General features: G+C 33.1%; 1 protein-coding gene across 1 annotated transcript in view; it reads right to left on the bottom strand.

Moving 5' to 3' along the window:
- LOC145265441 (protein transport protein Sec31A-like) overlaps positions 1-14,132 on the bottom strand; it is a gene marked incomplete in the record, with an annotated part of 154,076 nt that overhangs the window by 76,115 nt on the left and 63,829 nt on the right. Inside the window, 6 exon segments of the mRNA XM_080121287.1 lie at positions 3,048-3,122; positions 5,906-6,154; positions 9,151-9,276; positions 10,769-10,921; positions 12,643-12,754; positions 13,517-13,659. Of these exon segments, the coding sequence (XP_079977413.1) occupies positions 3,048-3,122; positions 5,906-6,154; positions 9,151-9,276; positions 10,769-10,921; positions 12,643-12,754; positions 13,517-13,659 (858 nt within the window).

Here is a 14,132-nt window from a genome sequence, read left to right as displayed (position 1 = left end):
CTTAAAAAAGAAAAAAAGTTTTAACATGAGAAACCATGTTTGTATACAACCTGGAACAAATGAGAAAAACATGATTATATTGACATATTTGGCTCCAAAAATGGCTGCCAAAGTTTTGTTTGATGTGCTAACTAGCGAAAGTTTAAATATATTTCTGCTGATTATTTTGCAAATAATAATTTGCTTTCTGATTTTTGCAGATTTCATTTTTTTTGCAGATTTCATTTTTTTTTTTGTTTTTTGTTTTTTCATTTAGAATATATTAATTAAGTAATTAACAAATAATAAAATCAAACATTGTTTATTAAAAATGTTATCACCGGGACTTAAGTTAAAAGTATGATTAAGAGATGGTATGTTTTGTTTTATTAGAAACATAGAATCAAGCAGTGTTTATGAAAATATATTACAAATCAATCAGAATTCACATATTTAGAATAGAATATTGCTAAATTGTTTTTAAAAAAATACAATTTAGTTTGCAAAAATAAAATAAATTCGTATTTACAAAATAAAAAAATTTAATTGTAAAATCTTCATGAATCAGATAAATTAAAATATTGTGGATTAATCAGATAAAATTATTAAAATTTGGCAGCCAATTTTTGGAGTTAATCATTTGAATATAAACAAAAAAAAAATAGATTGTAGGAAACGTGTTGAAATGAAAAATTACATAACTGAAGTCATGGGCTTTTTTTTTTTTTTACTAACATATCACCACTTATTAAGGTCGAAAAGCCACTTGAAGATAAGGGTGATTGAAATTGTCAGTTGGCAACGAACAACACATTAAGAGAATTGGAAATGATGAGTGAAATGAGTCGAATTTGATTATTTGGGCAGACCGTCCTTTAAGAATTTGTTGATGTTGGACTTGAAAATGAATATGTTGTAGTCAGCTGAGAAGTAGCCTTGTAGAATTGTGTTCCACAGATGGGAAGTTCTTAGAAATAAATTTTATTCATGGAAGGCTTGTTTAATTTTAGGTATATGGAAGAAAGGAAAATTCTTTATAGTGGGTGTAGCTAGGGAAGAAGAAATTGAAGCCTGGTAAGACCTATCAAGCACATAATGATACGGTGGAGAAAGACTAGCAGCATCTGTTCTGTGAGGTTAGAAAAGTTCTAATTTTATAGAGTTCCATTGTAGAAACCTTTAGAGAAGCTATCATTCATGTGTTACTCCTTAATTTAAATCTCATTAAAACCAAAACTAAAAATAATAATTCAACACCTTCAATGGTCAGACTCCAGAAATACTTGAGTGCTGTCAATAAAATGACCACCATACAAAAAAACTCATTTTATGTTGAGATCTACAATCAATACTTGTTTTAAAATCTATTAGCAGAAAGACCTGACATTACTTGGGACTGAACAAAAAGTCACCACTCTGTACTTTTTCACTATGCTCATAACACCATATTAGTTCTTTGATTTTACAGCTCTTCTCCTCCCTGTTGTCACCCACCCCCTCCCAACAGTCGGAAAAGGCTGAAATGTTGGGAAACTTTCTGAATTACTGTCATATATATATGGTTTAAGTGTCATTAAAATCGGTTGATATATATTTGAGTGGGTTCTGTCCCTACACTTGAGATGGAGGGGCCCATACATATTTAACACATAAAGGGTAAGATAGAGATGCCTTTGTTCTAACTCTACGTTAAATCTTAAAATCAGAAGTAAAAGATTTTAACTAAAGAGTTTTACACTCCTTTCAAGGACTTACTGTATTAAAATTATTCCAACAATCTTTACTTGTATTTGTAACGGCTATCATCAGTTGAGCCAGCTTTCCTACGAGCAATTCCAATGTCTATCACAACCCACTTACTTTTGCTCAAAAGTTCAGCCCCTCCTAACCATGGCAGTGTGGTGACAACATGGTAGTGTCAGCTATATTGTCTAAAACTTAGTTCCTGTCAGGGCCACCCAATGTAGATCGGTGTGGAATCTAGCAATATTAGGGTTGCAACCCAGATAAAGGAGCACTTGTAAAAATTCAGGAAGTGACTGTCTTGATAACCTCAGGTTTTTCTATCTCTACATCCATGGAGAATCTAAGACAAAACTGAACATTTCTAAAGCAGGATTTGGGACCCTTTCTTTAATAAAATCTTTCTCATTAGTACAATCTGTATAGTTACCTCAGGCAATGTAGTTTGTTGTGAATTTAAAAAGGATTTTGCTCATTTGTCTACTGTTCAACCCTGTAATTTTATTCATGTAATTCACAAGCTGATTGGATAACCACAGTTTTTTATAACCAGCTTGAAGAGATCAATGTTGTAATGAATCGGCAATCTAAAATTACATTGTCATGCTTCAAACACAACCTAAGCATTTCTGAAACATTCAGAACAAAATAAATTTAATAAAGAAGATCAAATATAATACATATATACACAAACACATACTTTCAAATTCATCAGAATTTCTGATTCAGAAATTAAATTAGATCATATAGAAAACTCACTATGAGTTAACTATGAAGATCCGTCATTAACTTACAAATATATATTCATTGGAATAAATGCAGTGGATCTTTTGTGAATTTTGTTTCGTCGTTGAAATTTGGAGGCGTTTGTGTTTTTTGTTGGACACCTACAAAAACTTTGTTCTAAAGAGAGTTTTGGTTTTAAAAATAATTCATTATATAATTTAGAATAAACACTGCCTTGAAACAGCTAGAAGTAATTATAAGTTTGGGTATGCTCTTTATTTGGAACTAGATTTGAAAAGCAATATAAATCATCAAAATACAAGATGATATAATTCATCAACTACTTGGTCTGATAAATCCCACTTGAGTCAGAAGTTTATATTTTAAAATCTTAATGCTAGTATGTGAGAATAGAAATCCTGAAAATTGCATGTACATAAAAAACCCATTCCTGAGATAAGGGCATTACAAAAATAATACTTGGTAGATTAAATTATTCAGATTAAACAATTTCCAGGTAAAACTTTACATGCAATCTAAAAATTAATAAATCCACATTACCAAATATAAAGTAAAGAAAAATTGCTTTGAAAACTTACCTTTTGAGATAATTCACTTTTATCATAACCAAGCAATTGCAGAAACTTTGGTCGGGGTTCATTCTCAAAATTTGTCTGAAGAATAAGAACGAATATCAAGACATGGCTATATTTAAGCATAACCCAAAACCTTTTTTTTTTTTTGCAAGAATCGAAGTAACCAATGGTAAATAAAGTTGAAATCAGGATGGATTTTCCAACAATAACCCTCCATCCATGTGTGTGTGGGGAAAGAACAGTGCAAAAAGAAAATAAAAATTTGGATGATGTGCTAGTGATAAATAGAAAAATACATTTAAAATAATTTGAAAAATGCTGTCAATCGTGATAAAACTAAACACATAAATTTACATATATACAAAGTTCAAAAGTCAAATTTTCTCATATTATTTAATTGGAATTCATTATTCAGATGAGTATTATTAATTTATTTATCTATTGCGGACTATTATCTTTCTTAATTGTTGTTTCACAACGTTTCAGCCAACTATTCCTGACGAAGGCCAAAACATTGTGAAACAAGAAAGATGAGGATAATAGTCTGCCGTAAATAAATTTATCAAATTTTCTTATTTTGTTTTGGTTTGGTTTTCCTAAACAACTCCAATTAACTTCAATTAAGAAAGTCAAGAGAAGGACATCAAATGCACATACACAGAAAGGAGACAGGAAGTCATTCTTCTATCAACAAAAATTCACTTAACATTACACACTCTTCATGAATTATTTGAAGGTTTAGCCATAATGGCAAAATTAATATCTCAAGTTTTTAGAGAGAACTGTCATAAGAGGGAAAAGGAAGTCAAGATAAAACAGCGAAAGAGAGAAAAAAACAGGAAAAGAGAAAGAAATATAAAGCAGGATAAAGAAAGAAAAATAAAATCCAGCTAAATAGTGACAAAAAAAAATAAGGAAGTAAGGTTCTAGCAACTTGGCAGTAATCACCTTTTTGACAAAACAGCGAAGAACTCACATCCATGGGAGGCTTTAGTAATTTTAGAAGAATTCCATTTTTTTTTAAAAGTGGAATTCTACTAAAAATAAATTTGGTTATCAATCTTATAGCAGATCAACATTTATGGAGTAATAATCCAATGTTGAAACAATATCTACACGGTACATCTGTACATACTGACCCAAATTTCTATGACGGCTCGGGTTCAATTGAGAGCCGATGTAAACGATCAGAATATGCCAAAGTAAAACCGATGCCAGAAAACAAAACATTCATTGAATACTAAGAACAATTAAAATAAAATGGAAATACAATAAATAAAATAATTACAAAAACTAAGTTTAATCAATATTTTACAAAAAATTTCTTTTAAACTTAACTATTATATAAATATGTGATTTTAAGTTGCTACTGTTTGTTTTTTTTTTGTTTTGTTTTTTTTTTCAAGAAAAAGTTGAAAAATTTTGTTTATTTTTTTGTACAAAAGATGAATGAATTTGTTGGAAAACTTTAGTTTTTTTTAGTATAACAATGTTTTTTTTATAGCTGTTTCTTTGTTGGAGAGAAACCTACTAAAAAACAGAATATTTCTTTAAGAATATTTTCAGTCAATTTGATTGTAGATATCAGAGTGGAAGGAAGCTCTCCAACTAAGTAGCTTATATTTCTTCGTCACAGGGTCTACAAAATTCAAATTATGGTTAACTGTCAGGTAGTGGAACCCTTCTCCTCCAACATTGTTGCATGCCTTTGGATACGACCGTGGTCCCCTGCAGAATATATTTTTATATCATAGGAAAGAAAATTTCAGCATTGTGATTTGGTACAGACACCAAAAAGCCCTTCTTGTTAGTGGTATCATATCTTACAAAGATCCAGAACGGTTTGACGAGTCTCCCAAAATTGTGCTTTCTTCTGTTAAACAGACTCGTTGATTTCCACCATATGCCCTGTGCCTCTGATCTACCGGGGATTCCTAAGGAAATAACCCTGACAAATGGTCTTTAATGAAGTTCCTCCAGTCAATCCCTATGCTCTGAACCCATTCCACATTCTCTCTGAAGATTTTTGTGGTGGTCATGTCATGTGCCTACAAATGATTTTCAAAATTTAAGATTTCTAATTTAAATCTCAAAAAAAAATAAATAAATAAAAATTAAAAAGATGTTCCAGTATGCAAAGAGACCCACTCTTTGCATTGACCATTAGTGCATCTATAAGCAGAGCCATCGTTCACATATGCTCTTCTCTTAAGCAAACAGTTCCGTGTACATGTCTTGCACCTCAATTCAGAGACTAGCAGCTTTCTTAGCAATAAATTACCATTTGCTCAGGCGTCTATCATTTTCTCCAACATATATAGATTCATTTTAGAGTCTGCCATGTCTGCCATTTTCAGGTGCGAATATAAAACAATTTTTTTTTTTTTCTAATTTATTAAAAGTTGTCTGCTCCCAGTTCCAATGGCGCATTTTCATTGGCTGATCAAGTTGGTCAGTGCTCAGCATACTTTGGCAGTTTACGTCAGCAGCCAATTGAACCCAAGCAAAGTCTTACAAAAATCCAGGTCAGTATATGCAGATACACTTATTTGAACACAGCTTGCTATTTTGCTCAAAGCTGACTAACCCCCACCCCCGAGGGTGGGGACGGAAGGTAAGTAATTTTACAACATGCATAATGGAAGACAAAAGAAAACTAATGGATTTGAACTTCATATCTCTAAATTCCATAGTTTATAATGACCTCTATTAGGCCAACTTGGCTTCTTGCTATGTAGAAAGACAGTTATCATATATGCACTAAGACAAAAATATTATGTAACAAGAAAAAAAAATTATGTAAGAAGACAAATATTTTGTAAGAAAAAAAAAAAAAAAAATGAACAAATGTCAGAACTCACTCTGAGAAAATTCCAAATGTTTTGCTCCATCACATTTGAACTGTTTTCAGCTTTCATATTACAAAACTCAAAGAGTTGATTAGTTTTGAGGGCTTCCTCTAATTGAGTGGACCGAGACATAATCTCGGTTTCAGTCGTAACTTGACTGATATAAACTTGACGTAGTTGAGCCGGAGTTCCAGCAGCTGGATTCTGATTTGGGGGATTGCTGGGGGCAGTGTAGTCAAAACTTACTAATTTTCCACCAAACTGAAAAGAAATAAATAAAAGAATTAATTTACATTTAAAATTAAAGTAAAATTTTACTTAAAAACAAGTAAAAACAATTTTTTTTCTGCTTTATGCCATATAACAATACTTTTTTAATATGTCCTAAGGTGGCCTATTATACGGACAATCAAAGTATTCCGTGAAAGGAATAAATAAATATACACTCTGGTTTGAATATTGAAAGAGAAGTTTATTGACGTATTTACATAGAGACAAATAAAGAGTGTTAACGTTCAGGGAGAAGTCTCCGTTCAAAAGGTCCAGTGAATCCAGTGACTGCTCCTTATGTAGAATGTTCCAGGTTGGTTACCTATCTCCACATAACACCTCCCCTCAAGCCACCATTTGTTTTTAGGTCTGGGGCTCAGTCGGTTAACTTTTCTTTTCATCCTTGTACTTTTTCTCCTCAACACTGTTTGAGGGGTGGAGCTGGTGGCGAAACTTGTATTCTCTGACCTGGAGTAGAAGATACTACTCTCGGAGTAGGTTGTGCTATGGGTAGAGGAATATTAAAAGAGTCATACAATACCTCTAAGGGCAGTTCATTATCTTCTGCCTGTTTGTAGTCATCAGTGTGTTGAGGTCTTAGCTGATTTATATGCCTGCGACAGTCAAATTTACTTCTTACCGAATATAGCATGTGTCCAATTCTTTTCATAATCATCCCCTCCTCCCAAAAACTTTTCCCAGTCCTATAGTTCATGAAGAATATTTTGTCACCAGGTTTGTAGAACCTTATCGAATGATTTTCTCTCGTTGCTGTTGTCTTAGTTACATTTGGTAAAATCCTGTCAAATACGGATCTGATTTTCCATGCAAACATTAGTTCAGCTGGTGACAAACCGGCATTTGTGTTTGGGTTAGGAGTGATCCTGTATACAGACAAAAAAGTTTTAAGACTCTTCTCATCAGTGTCCATGCCTTGGTGTTTCCTTTGAACGTGTCAACAAATCTCTCTGCGAGGCCGTTTGACCTTGGATGGTATATTGCAGTTGTTAAATGTTCAATGTATCGGGCCTTGCAGAATTCTTCAAACTCTTTGTCCTAACAATAATTTTAGGTACTCCAGAACAACTGAAAAGACGTCTTAATGCATCTATAGTACTAGTCGATGTCGGATGTTTATACTTAAACATTTCTGGCCATTTTGTAAAGCTAGCGACAACCACTAAGAAATAATGTCCATTCAACGGACCTGCATAGGCAATGTGTAACCGCATCCCTGATGCATCCGTCTTCGGACATGGTTGTATCTGTACAGGTGGTGCCTTTGCTGCTAGCTGACACCCTCGACACTCTCTTACCATTTTTTCGATGTCCCGGTCCATATATATGTATATCTACACATCAAGGCTCTATGAAAGAACTTTGTGTCTTGTGAAAAGAAATGTTGAAGAGGATCCTTGGTGCAAAGCCTCTGACATTGCAACAGAAGCTGGTGTCGGTCCCAGAACAGCTGTCAGGTATCTTCACAAGCTGGGTTACTATGGTAGAGCTGCGAGAAGGAAACCTCTTCTTCATGCTGCCAATATCAAGCGCAGAAAAGATTGGGCTTGTGAGATGGTAGAGAGACCCATGACCTTTTGAACCAATATCATTTTCTCTGATGAGACACGATTTGCATTATTTATTTGCAAGAGTTTGACTTAAAAATACTGCAGCTAATGCTGAAACATGGGGATTTCTCAGTTATGGTATGGGGTGCACTTTGGAATGATGTTTGCTCAGACCTAATGGAGTGCAAAAGAAACATCAATTCTTGCTAAACATGTTTCAATATTAAATGAAAGACTCCTACCAATATTCTTAAATGGTAAAATGAACCAAGTTAACTCCCTGTTTATAAAAAATAGAGATCCTTGTCACACTGCTAGGGCGACAACATTGGTTGAGCCAAAATGGGATTAATAAACTTCCATGGCCGTCAGTCCCTGGATAGTCCCAATTGAAAACTTTTGGGGCATATTAGACTGAAACCTTTGCAAAAAGAAAAAGAAGTCATCTTCTAAGCCTGAACTTTTCATATTATTGCATCAGACATGCTAAGAAATTCCTTAAGATGACATTTGTCAACTGGTCAATGCCATACCTAGAAGGGAATATAAACCAAGTATTAGTTATTAAATTTGTGACCATTTATTTTGGATTTTGTTCTATAAATTATGTTTATTGACATGTTTCTATGAGTGTCTATTCTTTTCTGGCATGTCTGTAGATTACAATATATTGCTGACTAAGTCACTGTGGTGAGGCATGTGAAGTTTCCTTCTGGTGCACTACAGTAGGTCTCTGACTAGAGCAGACATTCTATTTGATTGAAAAGGGAGTGATTTTAATGACAATAAAAATATTTGAAGTATGGAACATTCACTGATCATTTGATCCTGGGAAACATAGGGTATTCTTACTAGTTAATGATAACAAAAAATATCCAATTCTCCATATTCAAAAGTTAGTGGAGAAAATATAAACAATTGATCTCTTAGTGAACAAGTGTACTCGGCTCATGTCAATAATCATGTATACAAATTTTAAGCAAAGAAGTGAAGGTGTAATCTTAACTGATAATAAAAAAAAGAAATGACTGATGAGGGGATATTTTTGTGTTGATATCAAAATTAGATATAGACACAAAAATGTCCCCTCATCAGTCATAGAACTAGTAAGAAATAAATATCCATCAAAATATTAATGTTTATATATATATGAATAAATGCTAAAGTTTTTGTTTTGTATTTTCAACAAGGTTATGAATGAATCATTTAAAATTTTTGTTTCAGGAATTTCTAAAAGTACGCAGTAGATAATGATTTAGTCTGATAGAGCTATTGCCCTTGGAAGTTTAATTTAAAGGAAAAGTTTGTTCTTTTAATTTATTTCCACTAAAAGAAAAAAAAAAAAAGCACCAAATTTTTTAATTCTAAAAAGAATTTAATTTTAAAAAAAATTTTTTTTCTATATTCCAAATTACTTACAGCAAAATTAGCTCCAACAGGTTTTCGTAACCATTTTGGTGGCTTCAGTAAAGGAATTATTGTGGAGGCAGTACGAGAACTAGGCTGAGAAACTCCAAACGGATCGGCATTAAATGAATCAGCAATCTGAAATGATTGAAGAAAAATAAAAAGTTTTATCTTGGAAATAAAAAAACTATTATAAGTTCATAGGTTTTTTTGTCAGAATTTTTTTTTATTGTCATTCACCTTAAACAAGGCATACTAGCACTAAAGAAAGATTTATAGAGGAGCAATGTGAACAGGTATTTGAGTAGCAAGATGTTGGGTTCAAAATTTTTTAAAATAAAAACTGATAATTCGGATTATTTAAATGACTGTTCCCGTTTTTAATGTTATTCTCGCATTTCATTCAATTTAGTTTCCGATCTTCTTCTTCTTGTCATAATTGGGACTCTTTACAGAATTTGGAATGGAATCCTTGCTCTCATTTCATCAGCCATGACTGGGTAAAAGTATTTATTCATAACTGTATTCTGAGTATCGTCCACACTGAGGATTGAACCTCCAACCTCTAGAAGACTGTCACTTAAAATTGATTATACTTTGTATTTTATTACATTATGCTACAAGGCCATTGTAAGAATAACATCTACGATGAAAACGGTAGTTAGAATAATCCAAATGATACAAAGTAAGTTGTTTGTTCACATTACACTTAATTTTGTATATGTTGGTATTATTGGGGAACAGAGTAAGGGAATTTTAAAGGAAAGTAGTCAGAGGAAAGAAGCTATTAGGATAGAAAATCTTGCACCTGATGACCTCTACAGTGAAGGAGTTATAGCAGCTCATCGGGTGTGTCAGGAGTATTTTTGTTTAGGGGTTATAAATGCAGTAAGTTTATTAGAGTATTTCGCAGAAGTACTTGTTCAAGTATACAGACACAACTCTGTTGCAATGCAAGAAAGACAGACCATGCAGGACCTCTTAGGTCAGAAATATTTTTTTCTGTACCCGGTCCAAGACAGACTAGTGTGGTTGGTGCACCAGCCTACGTTTGAAAAAGTACTCCATGCACAAGTGAATAGTGGTTTTGTAAAGATATAGGATACAGACAATTGTAAGAAGTTTTCTAGCCTAGTAAAGGGAGCCTGCCTTTTTCTTTGCAGCAGTCTTGGCTATATATATATATATATATATATATATATATATATATGGGGGAGCATTATCCATTAGTCTCCTGATTTTTGTAAATTGATTCATTAGCAGTTGTTTTTTCATTAAATAAGACAATGAATCCAGAAAATTTACTCAGATTTTGTTTTAAATTTTGTAGGAGTAGAGGGAGGGGGGGGGGTCCTCCTCTAAAACATTGATCTCAAAGTAACTACTGATTTTCTCCCTTGAAAGTGTACTGAAAAATGCCTCTTCAAAATCGCATCTTTTCATAAATATTTAGAAGTATACACATTATCAAACAAAAGTTGTGATCAATAGTTAAGTAATAGTGTTCACAGGGGAAGACAACTCATGCTTTACTTGATGTTTGTTTTTTCAGAGATTTTTATGACTCAGTAGAGAGTGAAGAGCATAGAAGGGAAGTAAGGGAGTAAAGAAGAAAGTCAATCAGCCGTACCTTATCTGTTGCTGGAGAAGGACTTTCTCCACTCATAAGAGAGTGGATAGTAACATGGCCATCAAAAGATGCACTTGAAATAATTCCAGGATTTCGAGGCGACCACTGAACATCAAAACTCCATTGATTACTCGTTTCAATCTCGCACACAACCTGAACAGAAACAATACACGTTTAAAAAAATAAAATAAACAAAAAATGCATTTTAAAAGTTCTTAATGGCACAAATCTTTTAAATTGTTTTTTTTATCCAAAAGATACATATATTTTTTAACCCAAACAAAACAGATTGCCACTGGAACATAAGTGGCTACTGTGACAGTGATTAAATTTATAGGAGAAACCCATGTGGAGAGTTGATCCGAAAGGTGTTTGTTCAAATTACATTTAAATTTCTGCATGTTGGTACAGTCAGGGAAACAGGGAACCAAAAAAGAATTTTCAAGGTTTTAAAGATAAGCAAAGAAGCTAGTCTAGTAGGTTGAGGACATTTATGTTGAAGAGGCACAAGTGCAATAAGTTCATCGGAGCACATTGATGAACATGTTCGCAAAACAAGCACAGGGTTGCAACACTGTGCTGATGTGACTGGTTTAGGGTTAGAAAACTTTTTTCTTCAAGAGAGAGAATTGTTAGTGGTTGGTGCACAAGATGTAAATGGTGTCATCATAGAGATATACCCGATGCTGGCAGGTGTAAGAAATTTTTAACTTAATAGAGGGACTCTACCTGCTTTGCAACAAACTTGGCAGCATCTTTTTTTTCAATTCATATCTGAGAATATCAGGCCAAAGATTTTAACATTGGATATTTGGGAATGATGCTACTGGCCATGACATCATAAAAGTTAAATGAAAATAGTTCTATTGTCTTTTTACAAATCAAAAAACTTTTCTTGAGCAGCATTTTTCATCCAACAAAATAGAATTAGAAAACAGGAATATTCAAGTGACATTGAAAAATTCCACTAGAAGAAAACAAGCAAAGCTAATTTCTTCTGTAATCTTGTAGTTGATAAAAATGGCTTCTCTCCCTCAAACATTGAGGTAAAAAAAAGAATGATCATTCTTAAGAATTTTAGTTAGGAGGAATACGATTACAATACTATTGTGTCCATCCGAATAAAAGTGACAGAAAATTGTGTTTATTGACAGTATGTGATTTTTCTTGGCAAAGAAAGTATATCTGTTCTGATAGAACAGATCATATTTTCTGTCCTTAGTCATTGAGGGAGATCTCCTTCTAGACTGAGGGAATTTTAATTTTGGACCCAATTCAGAGTGTCTCTTTTGGTAGCTGGATTTTAGAAGCTGGCCTTGTGTTTAATTGTCTACTTCAGGAGGCAAATAAATAGAAACTATAAATACCAATTGATTTTGGAGCTGATGTTTTAGATCAAAGGCATTCTTCTTCTCTGGGTGCAGCATTCACAACATTGAGTCAGCTTCCTCCTTTATCTGTACAGCATTTCCGAGAATATACTTTTGGATTCTCAGAACTGCACTATAGTGACCAAGAACTTGATTTTATTTTGATGGTAGTTGCCCAAGTTTTCAGTTGTCCACTAACGTGTTTGCACCAATTGGGGAATGAAGATGGGAATGGTTGCAGATTCAGTAATTGATGTAGGTTGGTTACTAACACTTGATTGATGTGATGTTAATGCTAGCAACAGTTATCAGCTGAATATCAAAACCATGGATATTCAGCCGATACATTTTTTGTATTGAAGGTCTAATCCCTATGCAATTGGTTTCAGTGACTCCTGTGAGTCTATTCCAAAATCTGATCTTTCATTTTACTATAATTCAAAGAAAAATGTTCACTGCTTGAATAACTTATTTGATGGCATATAAGCAAACTAATAAACTTACTTCTCCTCCTTGTATCGTTGTATTTGGATTCCAACAAAGAATTTTGTTGTCTTTACCACAACTCAATAACAAGTCCGGATCTTGAGGACACCAGGCAAGACTTAAGATTCCTCTACAAAGGAAAAAAGAAAAATACATTAAAAAAATTATTTTAAAATAATATTAAAAAGCATAAAAAATATTTCAACTTTTTAAAATATTTCTCAATTAAAATTTAAGAATTCTAATTACTGCATATCAAAAATAAAAAGTTATTTTTTTTTAACTTTAGTCTATACTTTTTTAAACAAGGATGTCAATCACACATCTTCCAGTTAACAAAGTGTCTTTTTATCAAAGAGATAATTTTAAGATTTAATTTACATCACAATATTTACTCGATCACAATACTTTTGATTAAGTCCTCATATCTAGCAAAAGTATGCTTCGTTCACTTTGCTTCTTAATATAAATAATAAGAATGGATGAGAAAGAAAAATAAAAGATCATTTTTTTATTCAATTTTCATCCCAAACAAGGCACAGTGTCACTTTGAAGTAGAGGGCTACTATCGGGGACATAAGTTGCAAGGGTATTATGAAGGGAGATGAGTAGCAAAATGTCTGTTCACATTACACTTGAACTTCTGCATGTCAGTACAGTTGAGAAAGTAGAATCCCGGAAAGGAGTTCCAAAGTCTAGCAGTTCTGGGGAAGAAACTATTGGAGCAGAAGGTTTTTTTACACCTAGGGATCTCTACTGTGAAAGGGTGGTATTTAGCTGCTTGTTGGGGGTATTCACGTCGAGGTGGTTTTGGAGATAATTTTTTAAAGTTGAAAAAGCAAAGAAGGCAAAAGATCAATAGTAATACGATTGTCTGATAAAAATCGCTGACCTTTGGTGTTTTTCAAAAACACGCAGAGGTGATGTGGCGTAACGAAGATCCCATAATTGAATGACAGGTGAATGGTCGTCTTCGGAGGATAAACAAAGTTGTGTTGCAATTTCTGGGTTCCAACTGATTAAATGGCTTTTGATCTGAAAGAGATTAGCATTTTAAGAACAGGATTTTCTGGAATTAAAATTTCATAGAAAAAAAATGTGGCTATTATTTTGAGGATAAGTAAATGTTTTAAGAATCAGTTTTACCCATTTCATGTCAGTAAGAATGCATGAAAAAAAATAAATAAAAAATAGAAGTGCTTTTTCTTTGACTACCAAATAACTTGGACATTGAAATGCTTACTTTTGCAGCTTTAGCCTAAGCATACATTAACAATAATAAACTTATACACTAAAAAACAAATGAGTTCATTTTTATCATTTACTGAATATATTCTTAAATCTTACTCAGAGATCAGGGATGCTATTCAAGATTGCTCGAGAAAAAATAAGCAAATTTCAAATAGATTAAATTCTTTGAGATTGTCGGATTGACTTCCTCATCTTGGTTGTTATTGTCACAACGTTTCGGCCGTTTTGCCCTCCGGCCTTCGTCAGGTGAACGGTTT

This window comes from Euprymna scolopes, chromosome 40 (assembly GCF_053919585.1).
Source record: "Euprymna scolopes isolate OS-2025 chromosome 40, ASM5391958v1, whole genome shotgun sequence".
NCBI classification, from domain to species: domain Eukaryota; kingdom Metazoa; phylum Mollusca; class Cephalopoda; order Sepiida; family Sepiolidae; genus Euprymna; species Euprymna scolopes.
Note: the sequence above shows the minus strand (reverse complement) of the source record. Positions and strands in the feature narration are given on the sequence as shown.